The sequence below is a fragment of the Centroberyx gerrardi genome, chromosome 10, assembly GCF_048128805.1.
Source record: "Centroberyx gerrardi isolate f3 chromosome 10, fCenGer3.hap1.cur.20231027, whole genome shotgun sequence".
Taxonomy (NCBI): domain Eukaryota; kingdom Metazoa; phylum Chordata; class Actinopteri; order Beryciformes; family Berycidae; genus Centroberyx; species Centroberyx gerrardi.
Genome location: NC_136006.1, coordinates 4,152,236 through 4,169,952, shown reverse-complemented (window position 1 = coordinate 4,169,952; position 17,717 = coordinate 4,152,236). Strand labels below are relative to the sequence as shown.

The 17,717-nt window shown below is 42.8% G+C and overlaps 1 protein-coding gene across 3 annotated transcripts in view; it reads right to left on the bottom strand.

The window, feature by feature from the left end:
• The window catches only part of mphosph8 (M-phase phosphoprotein 8), a 35,779-nt gene extending 21,889 nt beyond the window's left edge, over window positions 1-13,890 (bottom strand). For 2 of the 3 annotated variants that reach the window (XR_013505129.1, XM_071927375.2), the window contains exons 1-6: window positions 13,686-13,890; window positions 8,928-9,089; window positions 6,506-7,546; window positions 3,591-3,687; window positions 2,622-2,882; window positions 630-752 (exon numbers count right to left, since the gene is read on the bottom strand). Coding sequence is in view for 1 of the 3 variants with exons in the window: in XM_071927375.2 (XP_071783476.2) it covers window positions 630-752; window positions 2,622-2,882; window positions 3,591-3,687; window positions 6,506-7,546; window positions 8,928-9,089; window positions 13,686-13,787 (1,786 nt within the window). In the remaining 2 variants the exon portion in view is untranslated. The remainder of the gene's footprint in view (window positions 1-629; window positions 753-2,621; window positions 2,883-3,590; window positions 3,688-6,505; window positions 7,547-8,927; window positions 9,090-13,685) is intronic. The other variant, XR_013505130.1, reaches the window with a different exon arrangement.
• Window positions 13,891-17,717: the final 3,827 nt, after the last annotated feature.

Sequence of the window (17,717 nt, the reverse complement as noted above, 5' to 3'; positions counted from 1 at the left end):
AAGGTGAGGGGGATTATACATTGTATCCTTGAGCTCCAATATATTTTACTATATATATATATACATTTATCTTATCTACATTTTTTAATTATTACACAATACAGTCACTACTTGTATAATATTTCAAAAGCTTAATCATATTTATATTACAGTGACATGGTTTAATAAATGCTGTTACATATTAACTGTTAAAATAACTGAATTTGAGATCTGAGATTGTACAGAAAAATATTTTGCACATCCTCTTATGATTTATTTAAATGTAAACCACCAAGTTTTTCTGCCTCATGTAGTGATCTCATTCGCTTGCTTTCATTAGGAAAACATATTCCAAAGCACACTTATAATACATGCAAAAACTACAACAGTGCAACCCAGGTAATAACACTTATTCTGTGTTCGGTGTCAAGAAGTGTTCAAGAAGTGATTTTGCCTATTTGCAATCATCAATAAATAGAATCAAGAAATCACTGGTTGTCAAACATACTAAGACTAAACTGATTGGGAGTGGATACTGACTGAAAACATACATTTTGGGCATGGTTATTGATGACAGAGAACCCATTCCTGCTCACTCCTGGTAAGCTGAGCGTCATGTAATTTCCTGAAATGGAAATGGAAATACTCACTGGGCGATAACGGTGGACCTGACAGGATCTCATCCTCTCCGTTCAGATGTTTCTGGAAGTCCTCCAGAGTCATCCAGTCCAGGTTCAGGTCCATTCCCAGACTCAAAGTGGCTTGGCCCTTGTCTGTAGGACACACAACGCAGACAGATACTTTAGTTGGCTGGCTGAAACCTTGCACACTCATGCTATTCCCACTATCCATTATTATTCTCTCCAAACATTTGGACTCCAACTACTCCTACATACTGCACTTTCAACCATAGATTACAACTACAACGTTCAGGTCATTTTTCCCATATAAATGAATGTTGAAGGATGAATTGTGAGATTTGGTGGTCAAACAGTAAGCACTTTGAAAGGATTAAACCTTTCTAATGAATTCAACTTTTTAACCTTTTGTGCAGGCGTACTTCCAGCTGCTTTCAGCTGGCCCACATTTCCTCCAGGAAATTGGCTTTTTAAAAAGGACCACAACTTTGCCAGACTATAATTCCCACTTGGTAGCTATCTACTCCATGCTACACTGCCTGACTGTACCTTGTGAAAAAATGTTTAAGAATGTTTGTCAGCATGTATTTATGTCACTGTGCGAGTTGCCAATACGTTTCTACACCAGTCACTAGACACACTCTTGTGCATTTATGGTACTTGGTGAATAAAGTGATTCTGAATTTGTTCATAATTGACTTGCTTAGTTAAATAAATACAAATTACACAAAGAGTTACTGCATTGTCAGCAGCCTCTAACCAGCAATCCAAAGTCTTGTGCTCTCAGAGTAATTAGGGGTCCAAGGTGCTGGAACCCTATTGTATTTGTAAGGATTCTTATTATTATTTTTCTCCGCTAAAAGTATGTGCAGCTCAGAAACCGTAAGACCTAGAAACACCAAAAATTGGCAGGTGGGTTGCAAACTCCACCCACTACTCAGTTTTCCCCACTATGGCACACAGCAAAGTGGAAGTTGGCAGAGTGGTGAAGCTCAGGTCTTTTGACCACAAGGTTGTGAGTTCAAGTCCCTGATGGACTGTGACCTTTTTGAAGTTTCATGAAAAGTAAATAAACACTAAATCACAGTGTAGAAAACTCAAAGCAGGTGTTTGACATCATCTGTCAATGGCAAAATACCTGATTGGCATCACTGATTGGGGCGTGGCCAGACCTCTCAACCTATAGAGAGCAGTGCAGCAGCGGCTTTCTGGCCCATGTGATTTAGTATTGTTTTATTCGTTAATGGAGAGTACTACAATGTTTTATAAAGTGATTAGCGCTGTCAATCATAGGCTGCAGTATCACAATACTTCTCCCTTTAGTTATTTTCTCCTCAGTAACCCTGTAACAGGAGTGTAGCTCAGTAGGTAAAGTGTCCGCCTCTCTTGTGGAAAGTTGTGGGTTCAAATCCAGGCTTGTCCTTTCTGAAGTCATTAGCTGTCAAGAACAAGCGGTATGTGTTCTAATATAAAGTCTGGCCGTTGTGAATAACTTCAACAATGTGGTTGCAATGAAATGATGAACTTGACAGAAGTCACGGGTCAACACAAAAGCCGGTGTTAGACTGCATGTTTGATCTTCACAACATGTCAGTTTTTGTGTGTCTTTCTACCTTCTGTAATGTTTTGTCTATCTGTCTGTCGTATCAAATTGTGCTTGGACCCCGCAATCGCCGCTTGCAGCTATATTTTAAAAGTAATATTGGAAAAATCATCCATGTTTTGAACCTCAGTTAGCTGAGTGTTTGTCTGCAGCGAGTAAAGTCATTTTTCCACAAGGTGTCGCTAGTTAATTTGACTAGAAATCAACAAAATTGACCGGACTTCTCGACTATGAGTGATGTGATTAGATGTGAAACAGCGGCCTGTTGTTCAGTAAAACCAGACCTCGCAATGCGTTCATTGGCCAATTAGAAATCAGTATTCAACATAGTCATATAACAAAGTATCTCATGAATTTGTTTAGAGAATAACACGCTGTAACTGTACAACGGAACAGCATACCAGACTTGTCAGTGCCCTCTAGCGGGTCCTGGCTTTCCTGATTGTCATCGCAGGCCATGAAGAGTCTGGGCTCGCTGTCTTCCCTCCTCTTCCTCCTGTCGTCCGTGGGGGTTCTCCGCTCCCAGCTGGACCGCTGCGCCTCCTCCGGCCTCTCCCTCCGCTCCCGGGACTCCTCTCCAAACCTCGGCCTCGGAGTAGCTTCCTCTCCCTCCCTCTCATCACTGTCGAGGCTGAAGCCGTAGCTCTGGCCGGGTCTAGAGGCTGGAGGAGGAGCGGACAAGAGGCTCGTCAGTGTGAAACAGTTTATAGGTCTATCTCAGGTCTGAGTGTAAGTGTGCAGCAGAGAGGCCTCGTGTTGAAAGGGACCGTTCCATAACCGAAATATCACAGGTTTGATTGCTGAAACAGCCGACGTGTCCATCAACAGCCATTTCTCTTGTAGAGGCATCACCGGTCAAGACACTGGTCTGGACCATACTGGAAAATTGTAACTTTGTTGCATTTTTGTATTTGGTTTGTTTAGGTTCACACTGCCAAACCAAATGTAAAATATGTGTGTGTATGTATGTGTGTATATATCTGTATACACACTGAGTCAACTTGCCTTGGGTAAATGAAAGAAAGATCCTCCTTATATTTTTTGTTTGATCTTTCCGTCCTTCTCCCTCCCTTTTTTTCACCCCCTCTCAGTTAATATCCAGGAGTATGGTGAAGTAAATGGGTAGTGATGAAAACAGCAAACCTCTAAGTCACACTAAAATTATCCTCAATGTAAATCAGTTTTACAAGACTGATGTGTGACTGTTTTAAAGATGTGTGTAACAAGGTGTTGTTGAAAAAGTGTTATCCTTACATAATACTAACAAAAAAATGTCCTTATGTCGTTTAATTACTAATGAATTAGCCAACATGCGTTTAAACTAAGTGACCATGATACTAAAATGTGCAATTCCTCTGTGTCCTGCTCACCATCTGATTGCTTGCTCCTCTCCGTCTTCTCAGGCTCTGCTTTCTGAGCTGGAGAGTCTTTGGTCGACTTGTTTCTCTTCTCAATCTTCCCTATAAGCTACCATTGGAAAAAAATAAATGTCAGCATCATAGTTTTCCAAGCAGTCAGCAAACATTTGGATGGCCTCCAAAAGATCGGCCCTGAGGGAAAACTTCACATTGGCTGAGGATGAGTAATCAGATGAGGAATTTTGTTCCAAAATACGATCATTTGAAACAGGTGACACCTACTCTGACAAAATGAGTGATAGCACAAAATCAAAATAAATGATGGTACTTTTTAAAGGATAGTGGGTAACTTAAGTCCTTGGTTGACAAAATTATGATGTTTCAGAGACTGGATCATCTACATTTTAGAGATACTGAATAATTAACTTCAGGGAATGATTTCCCCACCCAAAAATTGTATATATATATAGCACTCTGAGGTAGAGCTCTTCATATAAAACCCAAAGGACATCAGTAAGCTGGAAACATGTTTTGAGATCAGATGTGCTTATTACATAATGCAATGTCCATGCCATCAGGAAAGGAAACTAACTTTTTCACCCACTGGCCACAATAGTCAACAGATGCCAAAACTCACCAGCCACTTTCATTATTTCACCAGCAAAATATGAATTTTAAATGTAAGAGAGTCGTTCCATGTCAAATCACACACTCTCCTGTAACATGATTTTGTGTAAATATAATTTGATTTCAGGGAAATCAAGCTAATTGACTGCACCCAAATTGGACATTTTAATTATAATACCCAACATCTGATTTGGACCAAAGTCGTTCTTGTTAATGATTCAGATATAAGAAATCCAAACACAGAACTCCTCAGACAGAATATAACATTAGTTCTCCATGTTTGACAGGTAGTATGAAGCTGGGCTTTGGAGTATTGCTTCCTCATACTGTTTGATGTATTCTCAGTGAATATGGTGATGGTTATTTCCCCTGTCGTCTTACAGTGTGATAATACCAGGTTCTAACCACCAGATGGTGATATTCCTGTTCTTCAGTGAGAAAGTGTGAAGAAGAAAAATAAATGTTCTCAATGTCAGCTGTAACTTTAAATGATAATGATTTAGACATGTAAACTTAAGAGGTAATGCTTTTATTTGTTTGCCAACCGTAATTGCAACATTTTGTAGAAAACTAAAAAGGAAAACAGATTGTTATTCAGGTCAGGTGTGATTTATGAGGATTGCCATTGTCACAGAACATTTCATTAAGTTCAATTCGGCACGATGGACACAGCTTGTTTCCAGGGATAACATTGACATTTAACATTTTTTTGTAATTCTTAGCCATACAGAGAGTTATTTCTCTGAGTGATTTTTTTGATGGTTTCCTATGCCTTTTAAGTGGATCACAACATTTCCACTGCAAGCATGCGTAGTAAACCAAAATCTTTTGTTCATGGTAAAGACAAATTGTGTGGTCATCTTCACATGCCAACCCAGTCCTCCATTTAAGCAATTCAGTTTGTTCATCTTCAAGCAAACTCAAACGCTTCATCCCAACTTTCCTTGAGTAATCCAACAAATGACAGCTCTGTGAGAGGGCTATACCAATGGTGCAACTCTCTAAAGACATTTCTACAAGACAATCCTGTAAGAAAAGAAAAACAATAAGGTATCAATGCATGGAAGTCTTACGGCTTTCAATAAAAAAATAGAAAAAAACATCTAGGCTATATAGCATGTGTAGTGTGATTCATAGCATTTACAATTAAACTCAATAGAAACCATTAAACCTATACAATGCACCATGTCAGAAACCACCAATAGACCCCACTGCAAAACAATGTGGTTTTAGGACACTTTATCAATGGTCTAACTGATCTAGACCTTTTTTGAAGCGAGTAAGCCATACAGTTTATTGTAAACCAATAGAAATGCTCCACCCATGATGCTGAAAATCTTCAACCTTGAAACTTGATGACATTGGCCCCTTGAGTCCCTTAATGGTAGTGTTTTACATCATTGTCGCAAAGACAATCTCAACCATAATACTGAATTTGTAATGCAGCTGCAGCTACTGGCAACCTAAAGGATGGGCCAGTACTGCAGGAACAACGGCATCTAGTGGTCACAAACAGGTATTATCATATCATAATGAAATATAAGATGAACAACTTCAATAACTCATTAATCTGTACAAGAGGAAATAACCATCACCAAATTCACTGAGAAGACATCAATTAGAAGGATTACTCAAGGAAAGTTGGGATGAAGCGTTTTTTGGCATCCGTTGACTGTTGAAAAAGTTAGTTTCCTTTCCTGAAGCCATGGACATTGCACTGTGTAATAAGCACATCTGATCTGAGAGTCACAACACATGTTTCCGGATTACTGTTATCCTTCCTTTTATATGAAGAGTTCTACTCCAAAATGCTTTATATACATTTTTGTTGGTCGGTGCTGAAATTCATTTTCTGTGTGATTTGACATGGAATGACCCACAAGATGATAGATAATAGTTGTTTACCTGCTGGTAGACTATAAAAACCTATCAGCCACAGCCAAACCTAATTAGCATTTGGCTGGTGGAAATTTCTCACCCTGTCAACATTATAGCGAGGTGCATATTTGATATAAACTACACAAAAGTCTTCTGAAAAACAAAAATCGCGATTATTTTCCTAGATTTTATGATCATGATTATCATTGTTATTAGTCTTGATGATTTGAGGAACCAAATTATTATAATGAACTTCTGGGACCTTAAAGTCAACATCTGGACTATTTTCAACTACAGCTGACACTGTAAGTGAAATAAAATGTTTCAATATCGCTGATACGCCAATATTCCATGATTATTTATTGTGGAACCTATACGATGTGCCGATATACGGATATCCACAGCCCTGCTTCATACTGTACCTTTGTGGATTTGCTGCTGCTGCTCTCTGTGGAGGAGGGCTGATGAACGGCCTGCCTGCGGGGAACTCGGTCCTTGGCCTCGCAGTTCAACAGGAACTTCTCAAACAGGTTAGTGGAGCCAGTCGCGTCCTTCTGTCCCACCACTTCCTCTTTAGCCACCTCCTCCTCTTTAGCCTTGGTGCTGCCGGTTGGCGCGATGGAGGACGAGGACGACGAGGACGAGGCGGAGGAAGACGGGACTTTGGGCGGTGCTGAGGCGCTCTCCTGCCCTTTGCTCTTGGCTTTCTTATGCAGCGTGGAGCTGTCGCTGGAGTCCGAGGAGTGCGGCGCGGCCTCTTCCCTGCTCTTCGAGGTGAGGCTCTTGAGTTTTTGGAGGCTGCTGTCTTTCTGGGCGGGCGCGGCGGCATCAGGCTTTTTGCTCTTTTTGTCGTGGATGAGGTCCTTGATGCCCTGCAGCTTCAGCTCCGACTTGCCCTTCTTCTGTTTGGACTTGTCGTCGGGCCGTGCCTTTTCTGCGGACTTTGTGGTGGTCTCCATCGCCGTGGTGTCGTCTGTTTGGGACTCGGACGGGCCGTCACTCAGGTCTTCCTCCAGCGGAGCGGCGGCCTCGTCGTCGGAGGATTCGATCTTACGGTCTTTCTTCCCTTTCTTTTTCTTCCCCTCCTCTCCTCTTTCCTTCCTGTGCTTCCCCCCGTCTTTCCCCTTTTCCTTCTTGTGTTTCTTGGGGGGAACGGGCTCATCGTCCTCCTCTTCAGAGTCAACCAGTCTTTTTTTCAATTCAGTCTTTTTCTCCTTGGGAGGCGAGGGCGGAGTCGGGGGTCTCTCTTCCTCTTCGTCTGTCTCTGGTGCCGGTAGAGGCCTCAACTCGTCCTTCCGCTTGTCCTTCTTCTTTTTTCTTTTCTCCTTTGGAGGCGGTTCCTCTTCCTCTTCCCGTATTTTTTTCTTTTTCTTCTTCTTGACGGGCATCTCAGCTGGACGGTCTTTGTCGCTCTCACTCTCTGAGTCGGCATCAAACACATCGCTCTTCGTGGGCAGCAGCTTCTGGTTGTTGAGGGGGAAAAGCAACAGAAATGTCAACAACATGGTCAAGACCATCTACTGTTGTCAGAGTGTGTTTGTTCATTTAATTGAGTGTGTTTGTTTACTGAATTTAAATGCTGTGGATTCTACATATACAATCCAGTAGATGTAAAATAAGTTGCAGACAGTCTTCTTGATCGTGATCAAAGCTCTAAGGCTGAGTGGTGGTTGGCTTAAGTTTGACTGACGATTCTCTTATAACTTTTCACAATCACAAAGTCCATTTAAGTGAATGTTAAACTCTTGTAATGTTCACAGACCTTAAACAGACTTTCCCCCAAAAAAGTCTAGTAGTGCTGACTAGGGCCAGACAGATTACTGTATACTAGAACACCCTTAATGTGGAACAATATTTGCTTAAAATTTATCCCAGGGTTCCCACACCTTCTTAAACATCAAATTCAAGGGCTTTTCAAGGACTTTCCAGGCCCAATTCCCTCAAATTCAAGGACCCAACACGGCATAGTTTGAGACACGGATCAAGGTTAATGACTGTTACAACACTGAGAATTTTTATAATGAGAACTAGCAGGCTTTACAGAAGCTCACAGACAATTAAAAAGCACTTTCAATGACCCATGTCTATTTATGTCTATTTCCAAAAACTTTCAAGGCCTTGATTTTTTTTTCTCAAATTCACAAACTTTCAAGGATTTCAAGGACCTTGTTATCCGTCAGCATAATAGTGGAATTGGCTCATATCCAGGGAAGCAAATGCACTTTCTCTGGTCCTCTGACCTGAGGGACTGATTGATCCCAAAATTCACAAGCCACTTGCACTATTTTACCACTCAACAAGATTTTTAGAATTCAACAGGACCTCCATGTGATTTTTGGTTCCCTGGAAAATTGGCTGCCAGACTAACTTATTTCCCACCGGATTCCACAGAGATATAATCTGTGTTCTTACACTGGAACGAGGAAAAGCATTAGTTGTAAGGTAACTGATTTCGAAAAAGGTTTCCTGGTCAAATGCAATAACAAAATAAAACTTAAGTAAGTCACGCCACTTTCAAAAAAGAAGCAGATAAATCTAATTTTGCTCTGTAAATATTTAATCCACTAAAGGAGGTCAACAGACTGAAACATTTGCTGCACTATCGCCCTGCACTTTTGGCAGCATGAGCATAAGAAACCCCCCCCCCATCCTTGGTTTTTGATAGTATGTTTCCTATCAGTTACCTGTATCAGAGGAGAGCTGTGAAACCTACAAAGACAGAGCTTGGACTTCAAATAAACCAGAGTGAGTTTCATCTCATTCATGAAAACATCTCCATCAGTATCGGCTCTGTGAATCCAGTATCAGTAGTGTTCTGTAGTGCTGACCGTCTCTTACACTCACCACGCTCTTCTTAGCTTCCGCCTCTTTCTTGGCCTTGAGCTCTGCCATGGTCTTTTTAAAAGCCAGGAGGACTTCGCGGCAGTCCTCCAGATGGGCCTCGGGCTCCCAGGTGTCGTCATCGGAGCAGTAGTTCTTCCAGCGGACTCTGTACAGCACTTCCCCCTGAGAGCAGGAAGAAGACAGAAAGGTCATGACCCCCCTGTAGAAGTATCACACTAACCTAGAGCATCACCACCACACCAACCTGACATGGAGGCTGCTGGTTTCCAACATTTACAAGCCACTTTGATGATGGATTCTACCAGACAGCAAGAGATTTGACTGAGAGTGAATGTAATAACTTTATTTGTATAGCACTTTTCTAAAAACAATGTTTACAAAGTGCTTTACATACAACAAAACACAAAGAGACAGTGACGTAAAAATACCACAATACAATAAAAAGGTAATACAGAGATACACAGAAACAACTAGAAAACAGAGATACAACTAAAAACAGATAAAATTTTACATAAAAGTGTGTGCCTAACCACATGAATGCCCAGAAAATTACAAGTTGTGTGTTGAATGAATAAATGCAAAAAATTAAAGTTGCACTGGCAATTTCGCATGCTGGGGGCCTCAAATGGCAGCAAGAGATAAACGTTGTAAGAACATTTCCCCCAAACCCCAGTTTGGGATTTAGGCTGCTGAGTGGATTTTTACATAAACATCATGCCTAGTGCAGCTTTAATGAACGCCTAAACAGTTCATAAAGTCAGCTATTTGAGTGAATAGTTTAAATATGTGGGGTTTCTAGAATTCATGAGGAAATTTCATAAAAATGTGTCTTTTGTTTGAATAGTGAAATGTTATATTTTCTGTGATAAGGAAACATCTGGAAGGGAAGCTTGGTGAATTACAGATAAAATGAACAATCCCAGCATGCTCTTCTATTCAGCTCACACACAATCACTTATCTTCAAGGTCAGTTTTAACACACAGGGCAGCTCCTCCAGTGTCACTCGCTCACAATCTATCACAACACACACACACACACACACACACACACACACACACAACACACACAGTCCTAGGCTAGAAAGACAGCATATGTGAATTCTTAAATTAAACGGTATTCCTTTTTAAAGGCCAAAATCTGATCCAGAAGTAAAGGTCGTTGGGAACCCACTCACTCTCATCTCATTCTCTCCCTCTCCCTCTCTCACACACACACGCACACACACACACACACACACACACACAATAAAGCAGCTACTTATAGGACTTTATTCTTCCTTGTCTTATTGTGCTCTTCCTTGTTTAAGACAAGTGTCCGCTGAGCCTACATAAGATAAGATGAAACTTTAATGATCTCCATGGAGAAATTGGGCCGTTGCAGCAGAAAAATAGTTTGCGTTTACAGCAAAGAAAAACAGAATATAAATCAGACTGCAGCCAATGGGGGTTATGGAAACTTACTCAACCAACAATTTCATTACTAGAGGATATTAAGAAGAAATATGGAGGAAAGTATGAATAAAGCATGGACTACAGAGTGAAAAATAGCAGCAGTAGCAACAGAACTCAGAAATCAAGGGAATAGAAAAAATGTGAAATATGTGCAGCATTAAATAAGTGAGAAATTATACAATAAATAACAAATGAGAGGATTATGAGGAAAAACAATGAAAACTACAGCATATGCACGTGCAAAAATGCACTTGTATTCATATAAATGCATCTACAGAGGTCCGTACATGTAAAGAACGTGTCCGGCATGTAAAAAATCTATCCACCTTCCAAATATACTGACTTCACCGATGCAGATAACAAACGTGCAGATTTGGGAAGCTGCTGTCTTTTCCTAAACTGCCTCGACCAAAGTCTATTTGTGGCACGGTGTAATGTCTGTTTTCCTCGCAGCCTGCCACACAGCACGTGCACTGTGTTTATGTAGCCGCTGACTGAACCTCTGTTTGCATTAGGCCCACGCCCACAGACAAGACTGCACCAACACACAAACACACACATTCAGTCCAACGGCTGCATCTTCCTGGAGAGCTGCCAGCGGGCCCGGGCGACTTCCTTATACGATCCGGTTTCACCAGCCTCGGTGTTCCTGGGGTCTGCGTGCCAGACTGGCGGCACAGACTCGCAGCGGTAAAACACAAGATGACCTGAAGCAGGGGGCAACACTGGGCTCTGAAATTGTTTGCCAAGTGCAAAATGCCGGTAAAAAAACTGTCTTTGGTGGATAAATGAATAAGAGTCGCCCACCACACTAGGCAGAAACTTTTTGAGATAATCATACCTCAAAGTGCTCTTGTAATCTGAATTCTTTTGCACTTCATGATGAATTCTAAACACTGAAAACAGGTAGGGGCGACATATTTCTACAAAAAAATGTATATTCATTATTTTAGCCCGGAAACATTATTCTTGAAAGGCAATTTTTGAGAGGCAATTGATCTCTTCCCTCACATTCCCACTAAACAAAAATAACTGACCATTTGTGACTTTATCAGGTGAAGTGAAATAAAGTCTAAATCAAGAGTGTTTTTTTAATCACCAAATCTCAAACTGCAAGTCACCCAGATCATCACCAGTTGTAATGTGACTTCTGTTGCACTTCACGATGAATTCTAAACATCAAAAACAGGTTGAGCAACAAATTTCTACAAAAAAAAAATTGCATATTAATTATTTTAGCCAGGACAGATTATTCTTGGAAGGTAATTGTTCTGAGTTTACCAGGCCATGAAAGGCGACCCATAAAGTGAATTTGGGAGAACATACATGTAACTAATGGCCACCTGAACTAAGAACGCATATTACCAAATGTTTTTCTGTCTGACCCTTTCCCCTGTAGTCTACAAAAATAAAGTAATACCGCAACCTAAATATTGTGTGACAGTGTGCTCTAAAACTAGGGGTCCTTCAGGAGCCCTCTCTTCTAAAGATCCCAAGGAGCACCTTAGGGTTCCTCATTAGAACAAAATATCGCTCAGGAGTTCCTTAAAGAACCCCCCCCCCCCTCTTATGTATGTTTTTAATCCTTATGTCTGCTTATTTGTTTTTATATGGTATGTCTTTTTTATGAGCCACATCAAAGACAATTTTCTGTCATGTGATAGACAAAGTTTTCTGAAACATATGCTAGATGTTTGTGGAAATAGCATTATGGCTCACAATTGCTTTATAAATCAAGGGGTTCTTCTTAAGGATGTTCTTCTATGACTGCAATGTGAAGAATTCCTCACAGCGCTAAACAGTTTAGGTAAGGAAAATAATATGTGTGTGTGTGTGTGTGTGAGAGACAGAGAGTGTGTTTGCATGCCACCTTGTAGTATTCAAGACTGATTAGGGGGGGGAAAGGAGAAAGCAGGACACCAGGAAATCAATACCCTAAATACATGGGAGCGATGAGTCCTGAAGTCTGTGAATTCAAGACCCCCACCTCTCTCTCTCTCTCACACACACAAAATCACTCCGTTCATTACAATGTGCGCTCACTTGAAGGACCAGTTAACATCTTAAGTGTGAATGTAGCATAGCCTTGTGGCAGAGCAGGACTCTGTAAACAAGATATGACAAGCAGCGGTGTGAGACCACTGGGCACCAGAACAGTCTATAAAGACAAACTTAACTGTTTAACAAATACAAATCAGCTGTGTCATGATCCAGGCTCTTCACTCCAAACTGTTATTTCCATGTGTGAAAGGGCTTTATTCTTGACCCGAGTGTGTTTTCACAACATTCATACAGTGGCATGACCATGTTATGCAAACGTAACGTTAGGTAGCTAATTAGTTTGTGTACAATACTGCTGTCATGGGAGTCCAAATGAAAAACAGATATAATAATGTAGTGTGTATGTAGTACTCAAAAGTGAGTGTATCGTGACCTTAATATACTTCATGGTGTTTTTTTAATATCTGCATCCACTATACAAATAAACAGTATATTATATAGGCTATAGCTTATAGTTCTGCTGTGACATTAGCATAGTATCCCCCTTTTAAATGCGTTTTTTAGGATTAGTGTAACGTTATATCGTTTTCGTAAAAAAATGTGACGTTACCTGAGCTTGACATATAAACAAACGAAGAAACTGAAATAAAGCTAACTACTGCTTATCGTTGCAACCAACTGTGTTATAAATAGCTTCAAAAATGAAATCAAATAGAACCATATCCCACGCAAACATATCTTGATCAAACGAGACGAGAGCAGGTAAGTCGGTCAGTTTATGCATTTTGAAATAACGCGGCGACAATGCTAACGCTAGCTGCCGTTATATTAGGAATAACGTTCACTGACGTTGTTTAACGCTAGGAAATCTCACAATCAAACTGGCTTATGCACGGTGAGACTACTCCTGAGATTTGTATGAACGACGCCCTTGCCGATCGCAACCACAATGAAAATATTTGCAAGCTTGCAAACCATCCGTCCTTGGCCTCCGCAGGGGAGAGAGGAGCGGACATCATGGGAGAAGTTGTGCAGACACACAATGCTATCAATGTCCGGGCTGTGGGCATTCCCACGCCACGACTAAAACAAACGATTTATGTGTGAGAACAGTGACACGAATAACAATTCACGACGTCGAAATGCATTTAAAATTACATTACTACGAGCCGTTTTGCTAAAGCTAAGTGCAGAGTCGCCGATGTAGGCGTCGTGAGAGTGGGGTGAAAGCTTTGCCAGCCATGTTTGCCAGCAGCTCGTTTAAAGCTAGCCAGGCAGCAACGTAGCAAAGTTAGCTAGCTTTACCTCTTCCACTCGCATGTCAATAATCCTCTCCACTTCGTACACATCTTCTTCCTCGTCTTGCTCGCTATCTGGAGGCTCTACCCTCTCGGTTTCAGCCTCCATGTCTGCAGTTTGGTGCCAGCTGGCTGAAATATAGCTATTTTGCTTCTGCACTCGCGAAGGCCGCGTTAGCTAGTAGCAGCAGTACGCTTGCGTAGCTGGCCGTGTTGCCTGCTGCCTTCTGCAGCTCTCCGAGCAGTTACCGCCCGCTCCTGCAGTGCTGCCTTCCTGTGCTGCTCGCAAGATCCCCTTTCTGTTTTGCGACTGTCGTAATTACGATGTTCAGCGCATTCCAGTGGCGCATTCCAAGTGGCGCAAAGCAACATTTTTGTTTTGTGATGCGTGACAGCTAAAAGTTAAAGAGTGAAAGAAACAATGTAGAATCATACTGTACTGATTATTTGGAGAGAATAGCGAACAATAATATCTAATAGCAAGAAACGTTGATTTTATCATCAGTTCCTGACTCCCACGCTATTCTGCAATTTTCCCCTCAACACACGATCCCTAAACGTCTCGGCAACTTTTCCAGTCGTGTTTTTACTTCTTTGTGTCGATTTGTATGCGCTGAAATCGGAATCCCGGTGTTTCCGACAGTACCTGAAGGCAACACGAGCAGCTACAGCCACAGACTGGCTTCTACGTAGCAAACATTAGCAAGCAATAACATGGTGGACTGGACAAGGCACGAGAGAGACCTGACTGGAATCGTGACTAGTTGAAAGGAATAATATCTATAAATTGATTGGTTTAAGTGTTTAATCCTTAAAACTGCTTGACATAGATGATCAAACCAAAACAGGACAGAATTGGTCTTGTCCCTCACATTCCCACTCAACAAAAATAACTGACCATTGGTGACTTTATCAGGTGGAGTTTTAAGTAAAATAAGGACTAAATCAAGAGTGTGTCTTTTAATCACGAGATCTCAAACTGCAGTCGCAGAGTTCTCCTTAGTTTAAGAACAGGTCAGCTGAAATCATACTTATGTGTTGAGAAAGAATTTAGGTCAGTGTAGGAGTTTAGTAAAAAGTAAAAATGAATAAATCATTTTTGACTAAAATGTCAAATGGAACCTTAAAATTCCAAGGTCATGATGTGACCCCAGGATGAGATAGGTCTACAGTAAAAGTAAAACAGGGAAAGACTGGTTGTCAGTTTCACAAAATCATAATGTGTTATTTACTCAAAGAAGTTATGTTTCTACTCTTTACCTATATGCAATCAACTACAATTAATTAGATCCAAAGCAAATCATTTGTTGATTAAACACATTTCAATTATATGGAACCAATATACAATTTTTTTTAAAGTAAATCCAAAGACCTTTTTTTTTCAGTGAAACATAACAGATTCACTTCCATTTCTGAGTTACATCTATAGATAGGGAAGAGGAGGTCCTATTTTTAGCATTTAAAAAGCAAAACCACACAAACAATTGATAGTTTAGTTACACATACACTGCTGACTGTAGTGGAACTTATAATTATCTGCAGAATTGAAACTATACAGGCAGTACATTATTTTTTTAGATATAATTTTTTTATATCTTTTATTGCGGGGGAAAAAAAGGTGCGGGGGGGGGGGGGTAGAAATGAAGGGTTGAAGCTCAGGTTGAAGAATTAGAGGAATTATTTGGAGCCCTTGTTGGAACTGGACTTCTTCCTCTTCTCTGTCTTCTTTTTCTCTTTGCGGCCCGGAGTCAGGGCGTCGATGACTCTTCTCAGCCAGCTACGCTTCTTGGGCTTCTCGAGCTGCTCCTCATAAGTGAGTTCAAAGAGGTCCCTCTCCAGATCTTCAATCTTCTCCAAGAAGCGTTTGCTCTCAGCCCACCCTCTCTCCTTCTCCTCCAGGGCCTGCAGGTTGGCATTTGTGGCCCTGAGGAGACCGGCTTTCTCCTCCTGCCACTGGAGACGGTGTTTTTCCAGCTTCTGCTCAGCCTCCTTCAGAGCAGCCGTGATGCCGATTTCTTCATCGCTTGGCTCCTGCTGAGCCAGCTGGGAGGCGAAGCACTCCTGCAGGGCCTTCTTGTTCTTCTCCCTCTCCCTTTCCAGAGTTTCCTTCAGCTCATTTGCTGCGAAGACAGCCTCCTTCTGCCTGATGTCCTGCTCCATGACTTGAAGCTGCAGGCTGAGGATGACAGCCTGGCTTTTGCGTGCAGCCTGGGCGCCGAGGCTCTTCTCTCTGTGGAGTGCGTCTTTCATCTCCTCTATTTTATGGCAAAGAGCCTCCTTCTCCTTCTCAAGGGCTTGGATCTGGGCCTGTTCCTGTTCCTGGGTCTTTTCCTGGGCCAGTTCTTTGACCTGGGTCTTTTCCTGGGCCAGTTCTTTGGACTGGGTCTTTTCCTGGGCCAGTTCTTTGACCTGGGTCAGTTCTTTGGCCTGGGTCTTTTCCTGGGCCAGTTCTTTGGCCTGGGTCTTTTCCTGGGCCAGTTCTTTGGGCTGGGTCTTTTTCTGGGCCTGTTCTTTGGCCTGGGTCTTTTCCTGGGCCAGTTCTTTGGCCTGGGTCTTTTCCTGGGCCGGTTCTTTGGACTGGATCTTTACCTGGGCCTGTTCTTTGGCCTGGGTCTTTACCTGGGCCTGTTCTTTGACCTGGGCCAGTTCTTTGGACTGGGTCTTTTCCTGGGCCAGTTCTTTGGCCTGGGTCTTTTCCTGGGCCAGTTCTTTGGACTGGGTCTTTACCTGGGCCTGTTCTTTGGCCTGGGTCTTTACCTGGGCCTGTTCTTTGACCTGGGCCAGTTCTTTGGACTGGGTCTTTTCCTGGGCCAGTTCTTTGGCCTGGGTCAGTTCTTTGGCCTGGGTCTTTTCCTGGGCCAGTTCTTTGGCCTGGGTCTTTTCCTGGGCCAGTTCTTTGGGCTGGGTCTTTACCTGGGCCTGTTCTTTGGCCTGGGTCTTTTCCTGGGCCAGTTCTTTGGCCTGGGTCTTTTCCTGGGCCGGTTCTTTGGACTGGATCTTTACCTGGGCCTGTTCTTTGGCCTGGGTCTTTACCTGGGCCTGTTCTTTGACCTGGGCCTGTTCTTTGGACTGGGTCTTTTCCTGGGCCAATTCTTTGGCCTGGGTCTTTTCCTGGGCCAGTTCTTTGGACTGGGTCTTTACCTGGGCCTGTTCTTTGGCCTGGGTCTTTACCTGGGCCTGTTCTTTGACCTGGGCCAGTTCTTTGGACTGGGTCTTTTCCTGGGCCAGTTCTTTAGCCTGGGCCAGTTCTTTGGACTGGGTCTTTTCCTGGGCCAGTTCTTTGACCTGGGCCTTTTCCTGGGCCAGTTTTTTGGACTGGGTCTTTTCCTCGGCCAGTTCTTTGGGCTGGGTCTTTTCCTGGGCCAGTTCTTTGGCCTGGGTCTTTTCCTGGGCCAGTTCTTTGGACTGGGTCTTTTCCTGGGCCAGTTCTTTGGCCTGGGTCAGTTCTTTGGCCTGGGTCTTTTCCTGGGCCAGTTCTTTGGCCTGGGTCAGTTCTTTGGCCTGGGTCTTTTCCTGGGCCAGTTCTTTGGCCTGGGCCAGGACTTTGGCCTGGGTCTTGTCCTGGGCCAGTTCTTTGGCCTGGGTCTTTTCCTGGGCCAGTTCTTTGGCCTGGGTCTTTTCCTCGGCCAGTTCTTTGGACTGGGTCTTTTCCTGGGCCAGTTCTTTGGCCTGGGTCAGTTCTTTGGGCTGGGTCTTTTCCTGGGCCGGTTCTTTGGCCTGGGCCAGGACTTTGGCCTGGGTCTTGTCCTGGGCCAGTTCTTTGGCCTGGGTCTTTTCCTGGGCCAGTTCTTTGGCCTGGGCCAGGACTTTGGCCTGGGTCTTGTCCTGGGCCTGTTCTTTGGCCTGGGTCTTTTCCTGGGCCAGTTCTTTGGACTGGGTCTTTTCCTGGGCCAGTTCTTTGGCCTGGGTCTTTTCCTGGGCCAGTTCTTTGGACTGGGTCTTTACCTGGGCCTGTTCTTTGGCCTGGGTCTTTACCTGGGCCTGTTCTTTGACCTGGGCCAGTTCTTTGGACTGGGTCTTTTCCTGGGCCAATTCTTTA